This window comes from Gopherus evgoodei, chromosome 3 (assembly GCF_007399415.2).
Source record: "Gopherus evgoodei ecotype Sinaloan lineage chromosome 3, rGopEvg1_v1.p, whole genome shotgun sequence".
Lineage (NCBI taxonomy): Eukaryota > Metazoa > Chordata > Testudines > Testudinidae > Gopherus > Gopherus evgoodei.
The window spans coordinates 109,319,987-109,343,235 of NC_044324.1; the positions used below are offsets into that span (position 1 = coordinate 109,319,987).

General features: G+C 41.3%; 1 protein-coding gene across 6 annotated transcripts in view; it reads right to left on the reverse strand.

Annotated features, from left to right (window-relative positions):
* ARHGAP18 (Rho GTPase activating protein 18) overlaps positions 1-23,249 on the reverse strand; it is a 129,462-nt gene that overhangs the window by 69,206 nt on the left and 37,007 nt on the right. Inside the window, exon 2 of one of the 6 annotated variants that reach the window (XM_030556288.1) lies at positions 3,675-3,970. The exons of 4 other annotated variants lie outside the window; for them this stretch is intronic. In XM_030556288.1, the coding sequence (XP_030412148.1) occupies positions 3,675-3,688 (14 nt within the window). In that variant the 5' untranslated portion in view covers positions 3,689-3,970. Of the gene's footprint in view, positions 1-3,674; positions 3,971-4,102; positions 4,124-23,249 lie in introns of those variants that run through there. One more of the 6 variants, XM_030556289.1, reaches the window with a different exon arrangement.

Consider the following 23,249-nt stretch of genomic DNA (forward strand, 5'->3'; position numbering starts at 1 on the left):
AAATTCACCAATCATATTTGTTTTCCATGACAGCATTTAGTCAGTTTTACAATCCTGTATCAGGCCCTTTAAAATCCACTGAATCTTTGTAACCAGAAAGTTTGAGCGATCAGCATTTAAACACAGTTTGTAGCGTTAAAAATATATATATCAATAATGCAATCTATTAAAGTAGGTGAATTTTGTTTGTAATAAATAGTAATTTTACTGATGCAAGAATTTCACAGAACCATAACTGACATGATACAAAGTGTCTGGATATAATCCTGGCCTCACAAAATGGTGCCTGAGTGGTATTGACATAGATGTAGAAAACAAATGATTTTAAGATTTGTGTACGTGCATCATCTTCCCATCCTCTTGGGCAGTGCTAGCCTTTCAGATAAACTCAGCAGCACACCAGTATCTGTCTAGGAGTCTCACAAGCCCCTTATTACTGTAGTAACTAAAAACCTCACAATCTTTAATGTAATTATCCTTTTAACATCCCTGCAAGATAGAGCTGTGCAATTATCCCCATTTTACAGATGGGGAACTAAGGCAAGGGAGAAGGCCCTGTGATTTGCCCAACGTCACCCAAAAATGTCTCTGCAAGAGCATGTTATTGAACTCAGGTCTACTCAAGTCATAAATTAGTACCCAAACCACTCGCTCATCCTTCTATCTGCCAGTCTGCTAGCTAATTTGTACAACATGACAGAAAAACTAAACGTGACTAAATCCATCTACAGCATGTGAGTAATAAAATGCCTGTACTGGACAGCTAAATTCTGGCCCCCTTGAAATCAATAGGAGTTTTGCAACTGACGTCAATGCTGTTTTTGTTTATATTATGGGAGCAGCTCGAGCTGCCCCATCAAGACGGGGGTCCCATTGCATTAGGCACTGCACACACATGTAATCTGTAATGTCAAAATGGCTGAGAACTTAAAAAGTGGATGGTAACAAGCTGTGAAACAGTGATGATTCAACCTGGTGATATTCTGAACGAAGAGAGCTCTCAGCTATGCTTGCAGCTGCTTCCATCACTTCACCCTGACTCTTCAGACATTCTAGGCTTCAAAGTGACACAGGGTGACAATCCTGGAATCTCTTTATATAGGCAGATGGGGGGGGAGGGGAATAGAGTGGGAGTGGAAACAGAGGCACAGATCTGAAGTGTTTTGCCAAAGTTCACACACCAGTAAAGTGGCAGAGCCACGAATACATCCCAGGTCTCTGTAGTCCCAATTCACTGGACCACGCTACTCCAGGGGATCAGGCTTTGACCTATAGTAAACTGATAGTTAAGAGTAAGCACTAGCATGTTTATGACAGGTTTCAGTTCTTTGTTTATAAATAGACTGAGTGATACTCTTTAAGAGTGCTATTCTGTTGATATAGAAATTATGACACACAGCAGTGATTCACAGAAGTGATTTAAATTCAAATTTACCTACAGGACAAGTTGTAATTGCCTTAACTAGATTTATATAAACATAAAAATGTTTGGAGATTCATTGTTCCATTATGAAGTTATTCTATTTACTGAGCAATCAAATCAGCAGCGAGGATGAGGTATTGTCTATATATAACAACAAACCAGTACCTTCCAACTCTAAATAAAACCAGGAATGATGAAGATTTGGGGAGGCAGTCAGTTTGGTCTAGTGGATAGCACACTGGACAGGGAGTCAGAAAATGGGGGTTCTAGTCCATGCTAGCCACTGATATGGTTTGTGCAGGTCATTTTGCTTTGTGCCTTCCCCACTTTGCCTTGTCTATTTAGACTGTAAGCTGTTTAGGGTGTATCATCTAGAAGGCCCAGCTGAAACCAGGGAACCATTTGTGCTAGGTGCTGTACAAACACACAAAGGTTCTTCTTGTGTGTTTGCATGGTGGCTACCACAATGGTGCCCTGATCTCAGCCGCAACATCTAGATACCATTCTAATCCAGATGATCAGTAATAAGGAGAACATATGACCTTGAGTCTGAGGAAGGAGTTGACTGAAGAAATCCTCAGTGCTCAAAAAAAGGAAGTAGAAGGGACACTGCTGTGGAAGGGAGAAGATTCATGCACTGAACCACTTTTTCTACCTGGGTGAAGTTTAGAAATTAAGGAATCTTTTTCTGCTACTTAAAGTGTTGAAGATTATGCAGTCATCGCTTTAAGTGTCTTTTCAAGTCTCCTATTAAAGTTACCAAGCATGCAGCTGTGAGAGCTGGCTGTTCTGATGCCATTGTACACAGGGGCGGCTCTAGACATTTCGCCGTCCCAAGTGGGGTGGCATGCCACGGGGGGGGGCTCTGCCAGTCGCCGGGAGGGCAGCAGGCGGCTCCGGTGAACCTCCCACAGGTGTGCCTGCGGAGGATCAGTTAGTCCTGTGGTCTGCTGGTCCCGCGGCTTTGGTGGACCTCCCGCAGGCATGCCTGTGGGAGGTCCACTGGAACCACCTGCCGCCCTCCCGGCGACCGGCAGAGCGCACCCCGCGGCATGTTGCCCCAAACACACGCTTGACGTGCTGGGGCCTGGAGATGCCCGACTGTACATAAGGCAATGGAGCAGCAACACTTCCACATTGAAGTTTATGAAGAAGTTGTCGAATGTCTTGTTTTTTTATATTAATGGCTCAATGTATTAAAGATTCTGGTATGGTACTTGGAATCTCAATCTCCTGGCAAATGAAAGCTGATATCATCAGTGTTTGCAAGCAGCAGGCATGCCCTGGGTAATTGCCTGTTTAGAAACAGGTTGTGGGCATTTGGGACCCAGCACAATGCTGTGCTATTTCTTGCCCCCTTTAAAATGCTTTATGATCTCTGGAAAGCATTAAAGAGATCTTATACCAAGACTGTGTTTACATTTTGTTGTTAGCTCTAGTCATCCATTACAGTGATTGTAACCTTTCCTTGCATTCCTTTCCATTACTTATCTTATTCTTTCCATTACTGACTGCAAGTCCCCGTTCTTCTTCTCAGTCCTTTCTAACAGACATACTTGAACATACCAGGTAACAATTAGTTGATCAAAGCCAAGAAAAAAATGATCAGTTTCAGGATAACTGCACTGTATCCCCCTCTCTGTGGTCCACTCCAGGAACTCCCAGATCTCCATCCAGCACCTGTGTCTCTGGGTACAGCCCCTTATCCCACTCCCTTCTGACCTGGGAGGTTTTAAGGCTGCACAGGAACCTGCCTTCCTCTGTGATAACTCAGCAAGCTAGTCTACCTAGAGGCCAGCACCTATGCTCTGCTTTCTTTCTCCAAGGGCTATGAACAGTGTATTGCCAGCAGTTACAAGCAGGTAGGCCATTCACCAGGTTCTTAACCAGACAGTCCTGTTTTGGTAACTTTTCTCCCTATCTGGTACTGGATGCAGTTTTGTCGGGTATCAGAGCATGCTGCTCCTCCCTAGCTGGCATGAACTCGCACGCACCATGCATGCTAGCTCAACACCACATGGAGGATGCCATTGTGCATGAAGTGCCATCCTGCCCCCACTGGCAGCAGCAGCCCATGCCATGCTGGAAGTATCTGGATCTCTGGTGTTCTGAGGATGTATCAGTGGCCACCCTAGTTCCAAGTTACCACATAGCTCTTTCTAAGCAAGCACCTTTATTCTTAAGGCAAAAAGCTTTACAGAGACAACATATAAAAACAACAGAAGTTCCTATATTCGTGCTAAAAGCTTACCAGAGATCACTCATCAGTCTGGTAGGTCAAAGTTTTTCCAACCCTTCTGCAAGGATTGGGACCCTTGCACAGAAGGTCCTGTCCATTTGCTGGATCAGAAAGAAGGCCCTGAGTCAGTTTAACTGTAGCCTTTTTATGCCAAAAGCCCTTTGTCTTCCCAGTCTCTGGAAACCCAGTTTGAACCAGAATATGAGAACTTTTCCAGGGGAGGTCCTTCTCTGAAGGTATTTATAATGTGATTCAATGTAATCACTTCCCACTATTTTAGTTCTTGATAGAGCTGTGGTAACCATCACCTATGGAATAGAAAACAATCATTCATACAATCACCGGCCCACCATGATACATAAACTTCATGCAGTGAGTTGCCCCGAAGATACTGCATGCAGTCGCAATATCTATCACAAACAGATTTCTGGTTAACTTACCCCAGGCTCCTTCTCCCACAGCTTTAGAGCTGTTGTAAAGATATTGTGTGACCTTCTGGGAGTTGGCGTCGTGAACATCACTTGCAAGTTCAGACTTGCCCAAGTAACAAGGCAGGGGGGGTGGGTAGATCAGAAGCAGAATAATGTTCACTTCTCAAATCTTTGGAAACAGTATAGTAGTTTTACACTCACTTTGCACTTGCTTTGTAAATGACTACACAAGCTGCAAGGCAATGGAGGACCAGGCCCTTGGGTTTTCTAAATGCCATCAGCAGCTGTCAATGCTGATTCAAAAATGCTTTGGAGATTAAAAGAACAATATAAATTCTTATTATTCATTTACAATTTTCAAACACTAAACTAGAAATGTGCCAAACTGAGATCTCGGGGGTTTTAGAAGCTTAGAGTTAGTGTGTCTGTTAGTATAACTACACTGCTGCCTGTAGATGCCTCATTAGTGCTCTGCAAAACTTAAAATGCTGCTTCTCCCCCCCTCCATTTTCCTGGGAATCTACAGCGCATTTGTGGAAATGATACAGAAGATATTTAGCTAATTCTCTAATGGATAGTGCTAGAAAGGCAGTTTCTAGATATGAAGCCATAATCAAGCAGCACAGATTGTATGTATAGTACAATATTACCAAGGGCATAACTGTTGTGAAATGGTTTAACCTTAAGCTATCAAGGACCTGCCGTTCATGCACCACCATCTAAACTAATCTTATCACAAAATGGAAAATAGGTGTCAGCCATCACTACGATAAGTTGCTAGTCTCCCAGGCTTACACTTTTTTCAGTCTCCATAAACTAGAGGCAAGTCTACATGAAGCATACTGCACAGCAGACTTTGGTGTAAATCTACAATGCTCCAGCATGCCATGCACTGTCTGCGTGCCATGTACTTCACTGCTTGACGCACAGTGAATGTTCACGTAGACATGCCAAATGTTGTCTACAGAATAACTACATATTTGCAGAGGCCAAGGGAGTTCTACTCAGTGAGATGGCTGATACAAAACACATAGTATTCAAAATAGCATATTAGTAGCACATAAGTGGGCCACAGGCCTTGTGTGAAGCCCTAAGCAAGTACAGAGTGAATCTAACCCAAAGAGCTTTCAGTGTTGCCAGTCCCAGGCATTCAAGAACCATAAACCAGCCCCCACCCCAAAAATATCCTGAGATTAGATTAAGGTATGAGGTTTAAAAATATATAGATATATGTTATTTGCCTTCTGCTTCCTGAGGCTTTAGAGTGATCTTGGTTCATGTTAAATTCTGCAACCAGGAGGGCTAGAAACTTGATTTCTTTTTTCAAATGCAAGATGAAATTCTCATGACTTCAGGAGCTGGGCCTTGAAGTAAAACACCAAATATCACAAGACTCACAGTAAAATTATGACAGTTGGCAACACTGAGAATTGTTTTTAGAAATCAATTCTCTTTTTATCTTCAATTTGATAACAGCGACCAGGCTTTCATGCTAGATGTCATTCTAATCTCCCTTCATTCTTGAAATAGTTGAACAGAGAAATTCTTGGGCTTTGGAAATATTTTCCTTTTCTATACAAATGCATAGAAACTCCTGCTCACAAAGGGTTTCTGTTCTTAAAATGTGAATTCATGTAGAGTCACAAACTTCTCCAGATATGCCTGGGAACATTTCAGCAACCTGCCAGGAGGACAAGGAGATAGATGGAAACCATGGCTGACTCTAATATATGACCTTTGTGAAGTGTAGGTCATGTAATTGGTAAAAATTTTCAAGAGTGCCCAAGTCACTTAAGAGCCTAAGTCTCACTGAAAGAATATGGGACTCAGACTCCTAACTCCTTTAGATATTTTTGCATACTGTTAGGAAAACAAGAAAAATAATACAACCAGCTGATCCTATTCTCCTATCCTTCTTTCAACCTTTTGGCATCCATTTACCAAATTGCCAACTATGGTATCTATTAACCTCAGCCGTTGATTGCACACTCCACAGCATCTCTCACCCTTCCTAACTCTTTCTCTAATCCTTTGTCCTAATATGGATATAACTACAACCCCATTCAATATTATTATGTTTCTTTCTTCTATTAAAGTCCTTCTAAAAAACTGTCAATCTTTAATATTCAGAACTTTTATTCTACTTATTGAGAAAATTAGCATGTCATGGGCCCATGTTACGTGTTATTTTCTGTTTTGAAAAATTCTGCCATCATCTGAGATCTAACCCCTGGATCTGATAATATGTCTAAGAATAGAATGAAACCTAAGGGTGACCACTGTACTGTGCAAACTCTGCACACATCGTGCAGCTTGGTTCTGCAAATATAAAAGAATAAGTTTGGAGGTGATATTGGAATCACAAATACTGTCCCTTTCTTGAGAGAAAGGGCTGAATGCTCAAAAGAGTTATTTGCAGTGTTGTTGTACCTGTGTTGGTCCCAGGATATTAGAAAGACGCAGTAGGTGAGGTAATATCTTTTGTTGGAACAACTGGAGTAAGACTCCTAACTTTTATGCAGGCTCCTAACCTGCACTGATTTTAATGGAGGTTAAGACTCTAACTCCATTTGAGCAGTCAAAGAGCCTAAGAGCACCTCAAAATATTAGTCTTCTACTCACAGTCAAAAAAAGTCATGTGAAGAATGTTCAGTTACTTTAAGATATTTTTTTAAAAGTCCCTGGCCATCTAGCCGAGCATGGTAACATCCAGGAAGGTACACTAGGGTCCCTCATAACTTCAGAGCAATAGTGGTATAAAATTGGTGTACTAACAGCACCAGCCCTACTGCATTAGTTAAAGGAGACTTTCCATTAGCTATTCTAAGTGTAGGACTTACAGCCCAGATTACTACCTCCAATTCCATCTGAAGGTCAGTAGTGTACATACACAGCCAGTTTATTACAGTATAATTGCAATAGCCAGATTAAGTTATAAATGAACTTTTGTGAGCCTTCCCAAACAGTGTTCAAGGCAACCCAGCTCTCGAAGATGTTTTTATTGTCCAAAGGAGAGCCACAAGGACAAACATGCTGTCACAGGAGCTGGAGACCTGCCTGCAGAGCAGGAAGCTATGCAGGCTGCGGCTGGATGGACAGCCTCATCCAGAGCAGGCTGTGACTGCTCAATGCTGCAGGGGAAGACAGGTCTGTGCAGAATTTGTAGGGAGCAGCCAAGACTGAGCCAGGGGTCTAATAAAGAGGAACCGACTGAGCCTGTCAAAACTCAAAGCCAGAAGCCAACCCAGGCTCTTAAAAGGCCAGCAACTCGAAGGTTTTTTCAAACAAAGTGCCAAAGATCACTGTGCTCTGACTACGTGTTTGGCCCAAAGAGAAAATGCTGCTGTAACAGGCAACTACATACAGCCAGGGACTGCAGGCCCTGTAGTCCAATTGCTGCCCACAGTTTGCTAGTAGGATCTGAGCAGGAAGCACTTCAGCGATAGCAGAATGACAATGCAGAGCCTGCAAAGAGAGACACCACGGAGTGATCCAGATTAGGAAAACCTCCAGGTTGCTTAATTTCTTCTAACACAGGAGTGGATTGGAAAAGGCCCTCTGCCCCCAAGAACCAAGCTAGGAATAGCTGTGTTTCATTTTGAAGTGTCTTAAGCCATTGTGACCCATGAACCCCTCAATGCCAATTGGGTTATAAGAATATCCTGACTCTGGTGTGCACACACTAGTTCACCAAAGACTGTTGTATGTGAGGTCTTAAATGAAAGCCAGGGTCACACTGGTCATTAATATTGTGAGGAAATGTGTGTACAGATATTACATAAGTATGTATGTCTACTGGCAATATGTTCCTGAAGTCTGTGTCTATGCACAGCTGACAAACAGGTTTTCTGCCAGACAAAAGATTATGTACCTCTCTCTCAGTTGGCACGTAAATTAAGCTTTGTAAGTCAACCCAATGGGAGCCCCATTGTGATGGGGTGTACTCCCCACAGTGGCCCTGCAATCAGCCCATTAAACTGCAAACAGGGGAGATTCAGGGGAAAAGTTAATTGGCTCACCTGAGAGGAAACAGGCCAGGGCTTATATAAGGACAGGAAATTGGAACCAGAGAGTGCTGCAGGGAGGCAGTCTGCAGTTGCTTCCTGGGAGGAAGGAGTTGCGTTTGGGGGCTACAGAGACAGAGAAGTAGCCTATGTTACTCCCTGTGAGGAGGGTGTTGAGAGGCTGGCAAACCCAGAAGTGTGTGGAGGGCCAGGAGGTAAGAAAGAAGCTCTGGGAAAGGCAGCGAGGTGAAGGAGGGAACCATACCTCAGCTGCTGTTTAGAGTGTCTCTGAGCTAGAACCCTGAATAAGAGGTGGGCCTGAGTTCCCCTGCCAGCCCCTGAGGGAGTGGCACCTGGGGCAGTGAATGGGTGAACTGCCTGAGACTGCCACTGAGCAATCTACAATTTTATATTAATATGAAGGTTTTTTTGTAAAGTAATCTGGGAAAAGGTCATAATTAAGGTTGAAATGGAACCTGTAGATTGGTGTAAGGGGATGGATTCTGACTGGCCACCTGTTTGGGAGTGAAAAGTGGGTGAGGATTCTACAGAGTATCCCAAAGGAAGAAGGGAATTGGGGGTAAGGAGGAGGCACCTACAGGATGGAGGAAATGCACAGGCACACAATGCAGGGCAGGTGAGGAAGAGACAGTCTGCCCCTCCACCCAGTCTGGGGCAAGATGGCACTGCACTGCCTGTATTCAGAACCTACCTAGCACAATTTAGCCCTTTCTGTATGTATTTGAAGATACACTCCATTCTCAGTTCATCCCTCACAGTATCACAGAAATGTAGGGCTGGAAGGGATCTTGAAGTCATCAAGTCCAGCTCCCTTCACTGTGGCAAGACTGAGTAAACCTAGACCATCCTTCACAGTTATTTGTCCAACTTATTTTTGAAACCTTCCAATGACAGTGACTCCACACCTTTCTTTGAAAACCTATTCCAGAGCTTAACTATGCTTACAGTTAGAAAGTTTTTCCTAATATCTAACCTACATCTCCCTTGCTGCAGATTAAGCCCATTACTATTTGCCCTACCTTCAGAGGACATGGAGAACAATTGATCACTGTCTTCTTTATAACAGCCCTTAACATATTGGAAGACTTATCAGGTTGCCATGTAGACCTCTTTTCTCAAGACTAAACATGCCCAGTTTTTTTTTAACCTTTCCTCATAGGTTAGGTTTTTCTAAACCTTTTCTCATTTGAGTTGCTCCCCTCTGGAGTCTTCCCCATTTGTCCACATTCTTTCTAAACTGTGGTGCCCAGAACTGGACACCCTACTCCAGTAGGGTCTCACCAGTGCTGAGTAGAGCAGGACAGTTACCTCCTGTGTCGAACATACAACAGTCCTGTTGATAACTCCAGAATCACATTGGTCTTTTTTGCAGATGCATCACATTGACAACTCTGTTCAGTTTGTGGTCCATCATAACCCCCAGATCCTCTTCAGCAGTTAGACCATTATTTTGTAGTTGTGCATTTGATTTTTTTTCCTTCCTGAGTGAAGTACTTTACACTTGTTGTTGCTGAATTTCATCTTGTTGAATTCAGATCAATTCTCCAATGTCATTTTGAGTTTTAAACCCATCCTCCAAACTTCTTGCAACCCCTTCCAGCTTGGTGTCATCTGCAAATTTTAAAAGCATACTCTCTACTCCACTATCCAAGACACTAATGAAAATATTGAATAGTACCAGATCCAGGCCTGAGCCCTGTGGGACCCCACTAGATGTGCCCTCCCAGTGTGACAGCAAACCATTAATACCTACTCTTTGAGTACAGTCTCCCAACGTGTAATGCACCCACCTTATACAAATTTCATCTAGACCACATTTTCCTAGTTAGCTTATGAGAACACCATTCGGAACTGTGTCAAAAGCCCTATTAAAATCAAGATACTGTATATCATGTCCACTGCTTCCCCTCAATCCAGTAGGTCAGTCACCCCATCAAAGAAGGAAATTAAGTTGGTTTGGCATCAAAATAAGGAACCTGGACAAACATTGGTGAAGTCCAGCCATTTTGGGTGGAGACTGAGAACCGGTGTACTTCATGTATACCCCAGACTGTAAAACACTGGGGGGGGGCACACCCGCTTAGATAAATGGACATAGCGCAGAGCTATTGTCTCAGGCTGTATTCATCTCCATGGGGAATTCTCCTTCAGCTAAGAACATCACACTGAGATAAATGGGCAACTTCACACCTTTCAGAACTCCTGTGCTGCAGATGGATGTGTAGAGAAGCCTTTCCCGCCACTGTCATTCTGTACTTCCTGTTTAAAGGACCATGCTTCCAAGTGCTCTAAAATGGCATGCTAACACACATTTTCTTGAAATTTGCTTGGGTCTTTTAATAGTGTTAGATGGAATGCTGTGCATGAGTGAATGGATGGTAAAAAGGGGTGAGGAGCTTGTACATTTCAGCAGCTGTGGGGCTGGAGCAGTAAAGGTATAGGTTAATGGGCATATTGGGGCATTGCTGGAAGAGTGCAGATTTAAGGTTGCATGGGCAACCTTACCTGAACATATCCTGGTTTTCAGAAGGTTGAGTTTTCCTTAACACATTTTTATGCAAAGGGACAATATACCACCAGGCAATTTCAACTCTGTTAATCTAGATTTTTTTGCCATTTGCCCTGCTAACCCTTACTGAAATGGACCCTCTGAATTACTAGTATTTCTTCCCTGTTTGTTCATGTTTTTGGAGCCCACTTCTTTAAAGTCTTACACTGGCATTGTTCCCAGCACATGACCTCCCATGGAATTCAGTGGGAGCTGTGTCAAAAGCTTTAGCACAAATGTTTATAACAAAGTTTGCATATCCTAGAGGTTGAGGAAGTCATCATTTTATGGGGATGGTAAAGGAAAAATGTTTGCCTGCGTTCTTAATTATTTTAAAGGCGTTGGCAGAAGCAAGAGTGCAGTTAAGCTGTGTACTGAATGGGAAGTTTGCAAATGATCAGCTCCAATTTGAACAGAGCATGTAATCACTTGAACACATACAAATATTACTGTATTTAGAGAAAAACTACCTTATACATTAGATGCATTATTGCAAGTCATTGCCTGATAAAAGTAACAACAATGGTTATGAGTGAAGCAGCTTGGGATGGCGATGAAGTATCATGTCAGGCTCTGTCATGCTGGCTCAAAATAAGATAGTTAAAAGTTAAGATCGAAAACTGTCATTCAGCTACCAGTTGTTGCGGCCTACATTATGTGTTAAAAATCATCTTAAATTTTTATGACTCGGACAAGTTAAATTTAAATCCTGTTACTGTTCTATAGAGATATTTAAACTGCAAGAAAATATTAGCATAAAATTAATTTTCTTTGCTCAGTGGAGAATCTAGGTGTATTTTAAAATTAGAGGTGCAAAGCAAAACCAGAGTCCAAAAGCTATGCAAAATTTCATATTCATAACCAATACAGCAACAACTGTAAAAATGTTTTTCATTCAAAATGAGGGGCATGTATTTCTAGCAAAAAAATAGCAGCGATACCTCATTATGTAACAATGCGTGTGCAAAATAATTCCACAGCATTATGAAGGGCAAGAGAGTCTCTCTAATATTAATGCCTTCCAGAAGAACCTGATATTAATGATGTTTTCCTGGCTATGTCTCACCCCACGGTAATTTTTGTTCCTGAGAAGTTTGATTAAAAACAATAAGAGACTTGAAAGTAATCATGCTTTGAAAACTTACCTATCTATTTTTTCAAAAATTTCTAACTCATTTTTACTCAAACATCAAGTAGTTGTCCTACACACCGTGAATTTCTAGTTTTTTTTGTAGGAAGTAATGCCATAGTACATGTTAGTGTTAAAGTATATTGGAAATGAATTACTTGAATAGGACACCTTCTTGTCAACTGTTTGAAATGGGCCACCTTGATTGCATTGGCCTCATTAGCACTACAAAAGTGATTTTCCCCCCTCCCTTCATATTCACCCCTTCTTGTTAACTGTTGAGAATAGGCCACTTCCATCTTAATTGAACTGGCTCATTAGCACTGACGACCCACTTGATAAGGCAACTCCCATCTTCTCATGTGCTTTGTATTTATACCTGCCTACTGTATTTTCCACTCCATGCATTTGATGAAGTGGGTTTTAGCCCACAAAAGCTTATGCCCAAATACATTTGTTAGTCTCTAAGGTGCCACAAGGACTCCTCGTTGATGTTTTTTTGAAGAGGAAACTGGATTTTAATCTCCTAATTTGTTTTGACGTTTGCATATATTTGCAAATTTCACGTCAATGTTTTATTGGGCAATATAAACTAAATGGGAGGATAGTGAATGATAAACTTAAGAACTGGCTGGCTCCATTAACTGTTCAATTTCAAACATTCAAATATTTGGATTTCTTAAGATGTAGAATTTTTGAAAAAGAATGTGTAATACTTTGGAGTATTGGCTAGACTCCACTGAAAAAACATTTGCAACTTCAACTTTTTAAACAGTTTTTGATCTAAATATAGAAAGCTTTACTGTAAATAACTGATTTTATTTTCTGTGGTTCTTGCACAGTGACCTTTCTTCCTGATCCTTACTTTGGAACTTTAAATCCAAACAAAATGAACAGGAAACAAAGAATAAGGAAAAACCAGAGATTGACATGCATAAACATATAGAGAGGGGCTCAACCAACCCCAAAAGTATAATCTCTCATTCTGAGAAAAATAGACTTCTGCTAATGCAGAACTAAATTAATCATAATCTGATGTACATAATCACATGGTATCCTGGCTCCACTGAAGATAGTCATCCAATTCCCATTGATTCCAGTGAGTCTAGGACTTCAGCCATGGATTTTGTTTTTTTGTTTTTTTTGCTTTTTGAAAGAATGGAACTAACGAACCTCCTTTTAAAACAAAAACAAAACAAAACCCCCTTATCATTGCCAAAATGTAGTAGGCCAAAGGGCTATGAAAAAAATATATCAAAATTGCTACCTACAGTCAACACTGGCCTATGCCAGCAGCTAAGTTTTGACTATGTCCCCAACACACCAAATTGCACTTTGAGCTCAGCATATTAAATTACAAAATTATTTTAAGGTAGGTCAATTCCTCTTGTAGAGGAGGATTAAGATATGTATGAATTTACAAGACTAATGTATTATACACACTGAGATGATCTGCATCCCTATATGTAAGAAATTTTACAAATAGAGCAAACGCATGTTATTTTATTACATAGCCAGACTTTACTTTAGTTATTCAACAAAATAATCTACCTTGTCAAACATTCTAGCATTATTTGAAATCCTTTAAAGATTTATGGCCAAACTGTATTCTCCTATGGGAATAGTCATGGAAGAAGAGTTGGGGGCAAAGGGGGAGGAAGATATGTGAGGAAACTCCATGAAACTAACCTTGTGGGAATTTTCCTAAAAACTTACATTAAGAAGGGCTTGGAAGTCTATAAAAGATCCTGAGGTCCACACAAGGGAACTTCCAGTCTCAAAGAGGATTGTTCCCTCTGCACTGTTCTGCTTCCGTGTAGGAGTTATGCCATTGATCATGCACCTAGTGCCTATCTGAACACCACTGTACTGGCACAAATATTACTAAGTTAATATTATGTCAAGTGTTAATAATGTAAACATATCTGATGAGTTATCTACACCTTCAGAGAGGATGTCTACAGAAAGCTCCTACTACTACAACCCATTTTTCCTGAAAGCCTAATGAACCTGAAACCACACACAACTTCAGTAGGGGGAGAAGGTTGCAAACAGTGCCACAGAGCCTCCAGTGAGGCTCCACCTAATCAAACTATGCATTCAGCTTTGAAAGCTCTCTTTAAAAAAAAAAATAAAAGTGGACAAAACAATTAAGCCACAAATACAATTAGTAGTTTAAAATTATTCAGAATATAGACACCTTTAGCTTCTGAAAGTGGCATTAAGTTCCTGTAGAACTATAAATCGAGACATACTGAATTTGCATGATTTGAAAGACTCTGGTATAAAGGGGAGTTTCATGCTTGCTCTGAATCACATTTTAGGGCCCCGTCTTGAAATTGGCTCAGTATGGGCTCCACCATGTCTCTGATTGCAGAATCAGCGCTCTACCTGTTTTTTTCAGGTTGGCTAATTATGCAGCCACTTAACTAGTTCTTTTAAGTATACGTACCTAGAATATTAATCTTAATCAGCACATTCTGTTCTTGCTTATTCTTTTCACACATGCACCACAGTAAGAAACAATGCTGAAATCTTAGTTCCTGAACTATAATTAAACCAGGTGAAATTCTGAATTTTTCTACTTCTGGTGGTGCAATTTAGAGACTAAAATAAATAAAAACATTCTATTGTTTTGAAGATTATCAGCAATGTGGTAAGTTTTTACAGTCAGTGTAGACTAGTGTCTTAAATACATGGAATTCTGTCAACCTGGTGACTATTAAGTCCCTCGCTTCTTTAAACACAAAGATTCAAGAAAGCATCCTTAAACCTCAAATGGTTTCCTGCACTGGGAGAAAATATATAATGCAAATATCCCAGGGTACCCTTTCCATCCCAGAATAGAGGAGCATTATCCACTCCTCTCTGACAATCTTGCTAAAAGTTAGAGAAAAGTACTGAAGCAGCACCATCCAACAGATTTTAACAGCCTACAGTTTCATGAACAGTGTTGTCAGATCAGAGATATAAACTGCTCATGTGAAGATTCTAGAGACTTGAACTCCCATTAAAGTTAATGGAGTTTCATGAATGTGCAACTCCTGCTTTAACCTGGTGTGAGCAGAATCGTGATTTTTGGATCTTGTATGTGATTAACTTTCACAGAAGTTCAAATATATATTCATTTTTTTCCTCAGTGAGCAGTAAATGCTGAACTTTTAATACAAGTATGATTCTCCTTCTCTAAAGGGGGAAGAAGGAATGAATTCAGTCTTAAATTCTTAAACATTTTTTAAGAAAAGCTAACCACATTCAGTCTTTTTTCCTTTAATTTCCATAGTAAGGATGTTGCTGGGCTGAAGATAATGGGAACATACTCAAGTATTTCTTATACTTAAATCACAAACAGCTGATTACACTTCACATTTATGATGTGCTTTGATGTATGTCATAAAACTAATCTCTCTGGTGTAAAGTTCAAAACCAACTAAGGTGTGTAAAATCTCTATATATTAACCTATATTTGAAAAAAAACTCATAGACCACACTATCAGCTAATCCTGTGATACAGACTGGGCACAGTTGCATGTTGCATTTCATTGTACATAGTTCTGATGGTGGTGGTTTGATTCTTTTGGTGAGGCATTGTTTAAAGCTCATTGAGCGATGTTCAGCTGTTCTGAATATTGTGTTTTCTGTCATTACAGTGCTGCCTCTACCGTTAGAAAATAATTCATATAGCTTGCATGCCTTCCATTCCACATTATACAATATAATTAAGCATATTGAAGGTGGTAATTCATGGATATTACCAAGGATTGCTTCTTAAAATTTCCATTAAAATAAATCATGCATATTGCCCAAAGACAGGCTCCAGCAGAGTACCAAGTCAATGGGACACTGGCTTTTGCCCACTGTGGAGGTAAGCTCTCAAAGCTTCCATCACCTGCACAGCACTTGCAGTGGTACTAGTAACCAACCTACTTTCAGGCTGCTTCTGGACAGTGTGCCTGCTGAACTCCTCATTCTCCACTATGTCAGAAGAATTGAACAGATTACACAATGCACAGCATCCAGCAATAGCTATTGGGATAATTTTTCTTTGCTGAGATCAAGCCATGCCAGGAGGCATCTCCAGCTGTTCTTCAATCCCCCAGATGCACACTCTACAGTCATTCTGCTCTGGCAACAGTTAACCGTCCCTCACTTATGTCCAGACACCTGGTATATGGCTTCATAAGCCAGGGAAGTAAATGGTTGGCAGGGTCACCAAGAATAACAAATGGCACAGAAACACCATTAATGTCAATTGATTGGTCTGGGAGAAGGTTCCAGCTTTTGTCTTGTCAAAAGTCCTCTATTTCTAAAAATCCAAGTGTCGTGGACAACTTCTGACCATCCAACAATGATATCTGTCCATTGCCTACAGTGGTCTACCACGGCCTGCGTAATCATAGAAAAGTGCCCCTTTTGATTATGCACTCAAGCTATTCAGGGGTGTGTAGTATGGAGACGTGTCCCACCTAACCTCAGCACCATGTGGGAAGCCCATGCCTTTGAATCTATTTCCTGAACCCTGACCAGCCATATTGCTCTGTACAGCAGGATACACTTTATGGCTTGAGATGGGGTATCCACCCACACAAGGCCTGAAGGGGTTAAGGTGGCTAGCTGGGCCAATTAACTCTCCAGGGAGCAGTGAAGTTACTACACATGAGGCTCAGCTGAACAGGAAGAGGAGGGGGTCTGTATAAAGCTCAGGGGCTGAGAACACAGAGGAACTGCAGGGAGGTAGTCTGCAGTCACTCCTTAGGAGAAGGGAGGTGTGTTTAGGGGTTACAGAGCTAGGGAGCCTACAGTTATGCCCTGGGAGGAGGGAGTTTGGGCTGACAAACCCTGAGAAGGGAGGAGACCCAGAAAGGTAGGAAAGCTCAGGGGTAAAACAGCAAGGTATGGGATAGGACAGACCTTGGCTTCTGACAAGAGGGCCCTGGAAACTGGAGTAGAAGGTGGGCCCAGATTCCTCTATTAGCCACTGGGGAAGTGGCATGGACCAGAAAGCAAACTGCCTGAGACAATTTGCCTTGAAAAGACTTTGATATCTAAGAAGGGGAGAACCATAGTGACCTCACTGGAGGACCAATTTGGAAACAGGAAGCCACAGCTCCTGGAGCGAGAGGGGCCACAGCATATGAGAAGACAGGTGGAGACACCGCCAGAGGCAGGCACAGCACCTGGAAAGCGCTAATCTCCAGAGTAGCCTAGTGGTGAGTGGACCCCTGTGACATGGCCTTACATGCCTTGATAATAACCACCCACACGGTTTTGGGGGGGGGGGTCCCTTCTCTTTTTTCAATGCCAAATTGCTATCCGTCAGTGGTAGTCAATCTGGGGTTGCATGCTTTCATATGGCTATTGCCACGCTTTCTCCACTACCAGGACAGGAACACTAGGACAGCTGTCCTGCAGGGCTGGATTGAGTTTAGCACACAACTTGAGGAAAATGCCTTTCCACATTTGGAATTCTGGGTCTATTGCTGGTCATCCTAGGCTTGCATCACTGTCTGGTTCCACTACTTGGTGCTCATAGGAGTAGCTGAAACAAACTGTTCCACCATGTGCAGTTGTTCTGTACCAGTGAGTCTGATGCATTCAATGTCCACTCATCCTCAGCTGACTGAGCACTGCAGTTTTGCAAATACAACTGAACTGTATGCCCTGTACTTAAATATGCTGAAAAGTGATGTATTGCATCCATGTTTGCGGCAGAGTTCAAAAACATATCACTAGAGCAGTAGATTATGGGAGGAACAGAGGGAGTTGTGGGACTTTGACCCCAAATTTCCACAGCTCCCTAAGAGTGGCTACCTGTGCTGGTGCACAATGTAAATCCACTCTACTGAAATAGCTTTGTCAGTGACACTATGCTAATAGGACTTTTGCTCGTACTACTTTCTAGTGTAGCCAAGGTCAAAAAAGCACTCTGCAATGCTATATTATGTTTATAATACTCAAATATTCAGGGACATAATCCACTATTATCTCCCTTCCAATATCTGTCCTCAAGGGAATGAGGAAATGTTTCCCAAGTATGCCATGCCTTTGGAGTAGGCCTACAACCAAGCACTTTGAACCCAGTCTCTCTAATAACATTTTGTGCAGAACAGGACACTTATTAAATTGAACATTACAACAATTACCTTGTCTCCAAACAAAACAAACTTCCACAATGTCCTGACTATTACACAGAGCTGGTTCTCAGCTAATCCTAAATTATATATAAAGGTCAAATAATTCTCATCATCCCTGTGAAGTATTTACATATGATTTTGATTTTTAAATGGGAAGTTGAGCCAGAAAGACTGACTTGCCCAAGTCAAAGAGTAAAGGCCATCTCAGTGTGTTAAGACTCAGAAGCAAGGAACAGGAGTTCTGTATGCTGGTAGGCCAGAGAAATTTTTGTACTGACATTCAAATAAAACAAAAAACAGTATCTCACCTCACATAACTTGGAGCAAGGAACAGGTGGCAGGATAGTAAATGTGATCCTTTGTGTGTTTAAAGGAGGTGGTGATATAAAAGTAATACCTTCTCATGTACAAGCTGCTTTGAACAAACTTCATGAACATATTAGAAACAGCCCAAATCAATTTCCTCTAAACATGAAGTATAATTGCGACCTTTCTTCCAAGCATTTTTGCCTTCCAAAATATTTATTGTGGATACTGCAGGGTGAAAATTTTATTCTGTAATATTTTTATTTACTTTTCTTAGAGCAACTCACCATTGTGAAAGTAAAAAAATCTTTCATCCACTTGGAAAATGCAGTGCTGGAGAACAACTGACATTGATCCCAAGTTAGCCTGGGTAGCAATGCCCTATCATGGAAAAATCCTCAGATGATCTCTCTCCGTAAAAAAAAATCTTGACGTTTTCATTTCCCACTAAATCCACATTTCTATAAATCATGGGACAAACTGCACCCCAGAGATCAGAGTTTGGTTGTGTATTTGAACATTCGTTCAACAGAATGGGAAGCCTATGCATAAGATTCAGAAGAAAAATGATGCATGTGCAAATCAACAAAATATCAATGATTGTAGAAGAGCAAAGTCAAATACTGTACACAGCTGACCACGTGTAACATAACTGTAGTACAAATTGTAAATAGTAGAGCTTACAAGCCAAGATGAGGGGATCATTGTTCTAGGTATAGACCTATCCAAAGAGCCAGTCCCTCACCGAAGAGCTTAACAGATAAAAGGTGACTTTACAGATGGGGAACTAAAAGACAAAGATTAAATATTTTAAAGACTAAGAGCCTGTAACTGAATGCAGCTCTGAGTCATAGGCCAGACCATCCTTCCTTCACTGAATTCCACCTCCCTCAAAGGAAAGGTCCTTTCCTGTGATGTATTAAGGACTGTTTTGGAATTGCAAGCTACCACTTTAAGAGTGTTTGGGAGGGGAAGGATTTTCCTAGCCCTGCTTGTAGGCAAGGGGGCTTTATAGTAAAGTGTGCAATCGAGTAAGACTAGCAGCAGTCAGTCTGAAGAACCAGTGTAGAACAAGGTGGGATGAGTTGTACCTCTCTGCCTTAGGGAGCAGCCTGCTCTCTCGCGTTCTCGCTCTCTCTCGGTTGCGGTGTGCTGTTCTGGATTCTAAGACTAGAAGTAACATTATACTGCAACCTTCCTGCAAGAGTATTTGATATTTTCACCTAGCTTCTGTCTGCATGCTATGAACACAATGCTGGAGTTACTTGCCTTTCTTTCCCTGTGACTAGAGAGGCCAGGCTCCTCGTCAGGCAGATGTATGGGCTGTGGAAAGTTGTGGTGGAGGGTGACTAGCTTGGTAACATTATTTTCCTCCCTGGTATTCCAAGGAATCCCATCTTTTGAAGCTTCACAGGGTTGAAACTCCATGGGTTGTGTGTTGGGGAGAGGACAAGAGGAATTCCAGTGCACAACCTTCCCCCTTCACTGGGGATGGATATTTAACTGGATAGCCACACCTACATTAATCTTGCTCTGCCAAATACATACATGGGGAAATGGTTTAAATGTTTTATAGAATAAACTGGTTTTGATGGGTTTTTTACATCTAGATTCTTAAATACTTATTTCTACTTTCAGTTTGGTCTGATTTTTTTTTTTTTTAACTCTCACTAATAATTCTAAAGTCAAGATTCCTGGGCAGAGATGGGTTCATTAAAAACAGTACTAATCATGTAGCCTGTCATCTTGTTGAAAATCGTACTATAGTGGAATCACTCTTTCCTCAATTATGTTCATTATCAGGAATCTACAGAACCATTCATGGCAAGAACTTCTCTGTAGCAGAGTTACTGTAATTGTGGGCTCAGCGTGTAGTATTCTGATTCACAGAAAAACGTGAAGGTACATATTAACTCGAGTGCAAACATTAATTATAGAGACGGGTGTTCAACTTCAAGTTACAAATGTTTCGGGGGCACCTATAAATAGCTTTTGTGAAAGCCTTACAGCTTTCAACTCCAACTTGTCTAGTCACAGCTCATTTTGTTAAACAATGATACAAAGAGAAGAATATTGGCAGTGACAATAGTTTAACAGTTTTGCAAATTCTTACTGAGGCAATACCAGCAGATTGACATTAGGACTCATTCTAAAACTGGGACTGCAAGTGTAACTATTCTGATCTTCAAAAAGATTTCTAGGTATATATTTCAAATAATTACATAAAATGTTAATGCACCATACATAACTTTCTGAACTTTAATATTCACTCTAAGATATAAAGCAGGCCTCTGTATCTTTCCTCTTAAATTTGTTACTTACACTCTGCTGCTGAATAAAATCTAAAACTTTTTCAACAGCATGTCATTATTACATTTCATATCTATCTAATCATTCTATATTTACTAATAAGTAAAAATACAGACCTCTTAATTGAAAGGTCTGTTAGACCCTATATTCCACATATAAACAGAAAAGGGCATAACATCTTGGTTTTTTTGTATGTCAGAACTAACATACAGGGAGTACTTGTTGCACCTTGGAGACTAACAAATTTATTTCGGCACGATCTTTCATGGGCTATTTTCCACTGCACACATCTGATGAAGTGGGTTTTAGCCCACAAAAGCTTATGCCCAAATAAATGTGTTAGTCTCTAAGGTGCCACAAGTACTCCTTGTTCTTTTTGCTGATAACACAGCTACCACTCTGATACATGGAGTCCTGATTCTGTCCCACTAGTTTGACACTGATGTAACTCCACTGACTGCGACTGTTACTTCTCATTTACTGAAGTCCACTGAACTGAAAGGAAATTGCTCCCTTGAATTCAATGCACTTTGGTTCAAGCGTTGAGTAAGGTGAGGTCCTATGGGCAGGAGGAAAAAGAAGTGAAAACTATCTTAAGTTGTGCAGTTTAAATAGCGCTCATGTCAATTAGTTCGAGATGAATTTGTAAGATGAGCATCAAATTGGGTGTGGTTTAAATGAGCAGGAAGATCCAAATAAGAGGACATTTACCTATCTGCAGTAAAAACTACATGTACAGCTCCGCTGACACCACATGCAAGACTGCAATGGTTAAGTGCAATCAGTCTTGATGTAAAAGATCTTTTGTTTTTGTATGGGGAAAAGGTAGTGCAAGGCAGCACATGTGAAATGGGATGTATAAAATACTAGAGAAGCATAATGAAAGAGGTTACAAGATTTAAAAATAACCTGTATGGTGAATGTAGGGAGACCTCCGCCTCAGACATCTGCCAGAATAACAGATTATGAAAGAACTCAATGTGGGTGGAAAGGCTCCATCAATATAAGTTGCACCAATATAAATTGTATTAATCCGTGATGGTGCTTCAATGTCTCATGCAGCATTTTACTGTGTTTGGAGGTTGAGCAAATCAGTGGTACTGCTGTGGCTACACCGCCTCTCCTTGCAGGGATGGAAATAGACACAGAGAGAGGGCCTGGATTCATACTGACAACCGCATCTTTTTCTTAGATGTTTTGGGATGTAAATGATTCAATATTCAGATTAAAGTGAGTAAATATTGGGACACGTTGTCTGAAACCTATTCTGCTGATGAGTAAACCTGTCCTTGGTGTATGTGACTGCTGTTCTGTCTGATCTATCTGTCATGGTCAATATTACAACTCCCATTTCTGGTGGGGTGATACATAATGCAAGTCTGTCTTTAACCTTCCAGACTCAAGATGTTCATACCTTCTGACTTCTTTTTAAGGGAGACCAAGTAGCAAATGAGTCTCTCTTTATGTGGCAGTGTTTGTATAACATGTTGACAAAGTGATAGTGTTCCCCTTTCGTTATGGTTCAGACTGGATAAGAGCTTACTACTGCTGTTAGCTAATACAGTAAGTCATTTTGCTCAAGTGGTGAAAGCGTGTATTTGTGTTGCTCAGTCTCAGGTTCTATCAGTGCTGACTGAGATCTGTGGTGGAGCTCATTTCAAAGCCTATATGCCAGACTTTGGATGATCAAAGGGGAACACCATATTGAATGGAAAGGACAAAGATAAAGGAGTAAGGAGTGGGCTGTCAATCCAAAGGTCCTCCTTCCTGCAAGAGAACACAGAAGGCAGCAGTGGCAGGAGGATCAGGGGAAGGACCCATCCATGACAATTCCCTTGCTCTGAGGGAGCACTGGAGGTTTAGGAGCTGATGGGAATAGGGGGAAGAGTGAGGTCTGACCTTGAAAGCTAAAGTTCAATTTGCTCTTTCCTTCTCCACTGGCAGCTTAGGAGGGCAGTAGTAGCTGGAGTGGAAGCTAGGTGGGTGTGTAAACCCCACACCTCCTGGGTGTGGTGCTCTGTCCCATCCAATGGCACTGAGACCACTTACAGGTTAATGAGTCTGCTCTACAACCTTAGCTAACAGCCAGTTGGCATTTAGCTCATGCAGTAGATGCTCATGCACTGAGCACCAGAGGTCCTAGGTTCTATCCTACTGGACAACAACTGGGGTCTGTCAATATTACAGCTGCACAGGAAGGCTGAGTGACAGTCAGTAAGCTGGCTGAGTGAGTCACTGTAGGGAAAGGAAGACTCAGAGGGAGAGTAGGACAGGAGTAGAGAAACAAAGGATGGCAGCCTAGCTCTGAGAAAAGAGAGTTGAAGAAAAAAAGATAGGAATGAGGAGAGGGGGGAAGTTAAAAATGAGAAGGGAAAGGAGGAAAAGCCACAATTTCATCATATTCCTATCAGCTAACCTGTGTTTTAGGCTTGGCTCTCAAAGATTGCAATATACAAATGTTGCTTAAATACCTTAATTTTTTGTTTTTCCTATGGCACCAGTGAGTCCACAACTAGTGCTGCTGCATGCAGTCACTTGACTTTTTGCTCTCTCATTCCCTGTCCTTTATACATGCTCCATTTAGACCTTTATCCTGCAAACCGTTACCTGTGTGTAACATTTACATAAAGGAGTAGTGCCGTTGAACTCAGACTTTTCATGAGCATAAACATCTGCCAGATTAGGATCTTTAATTGTAAATTAC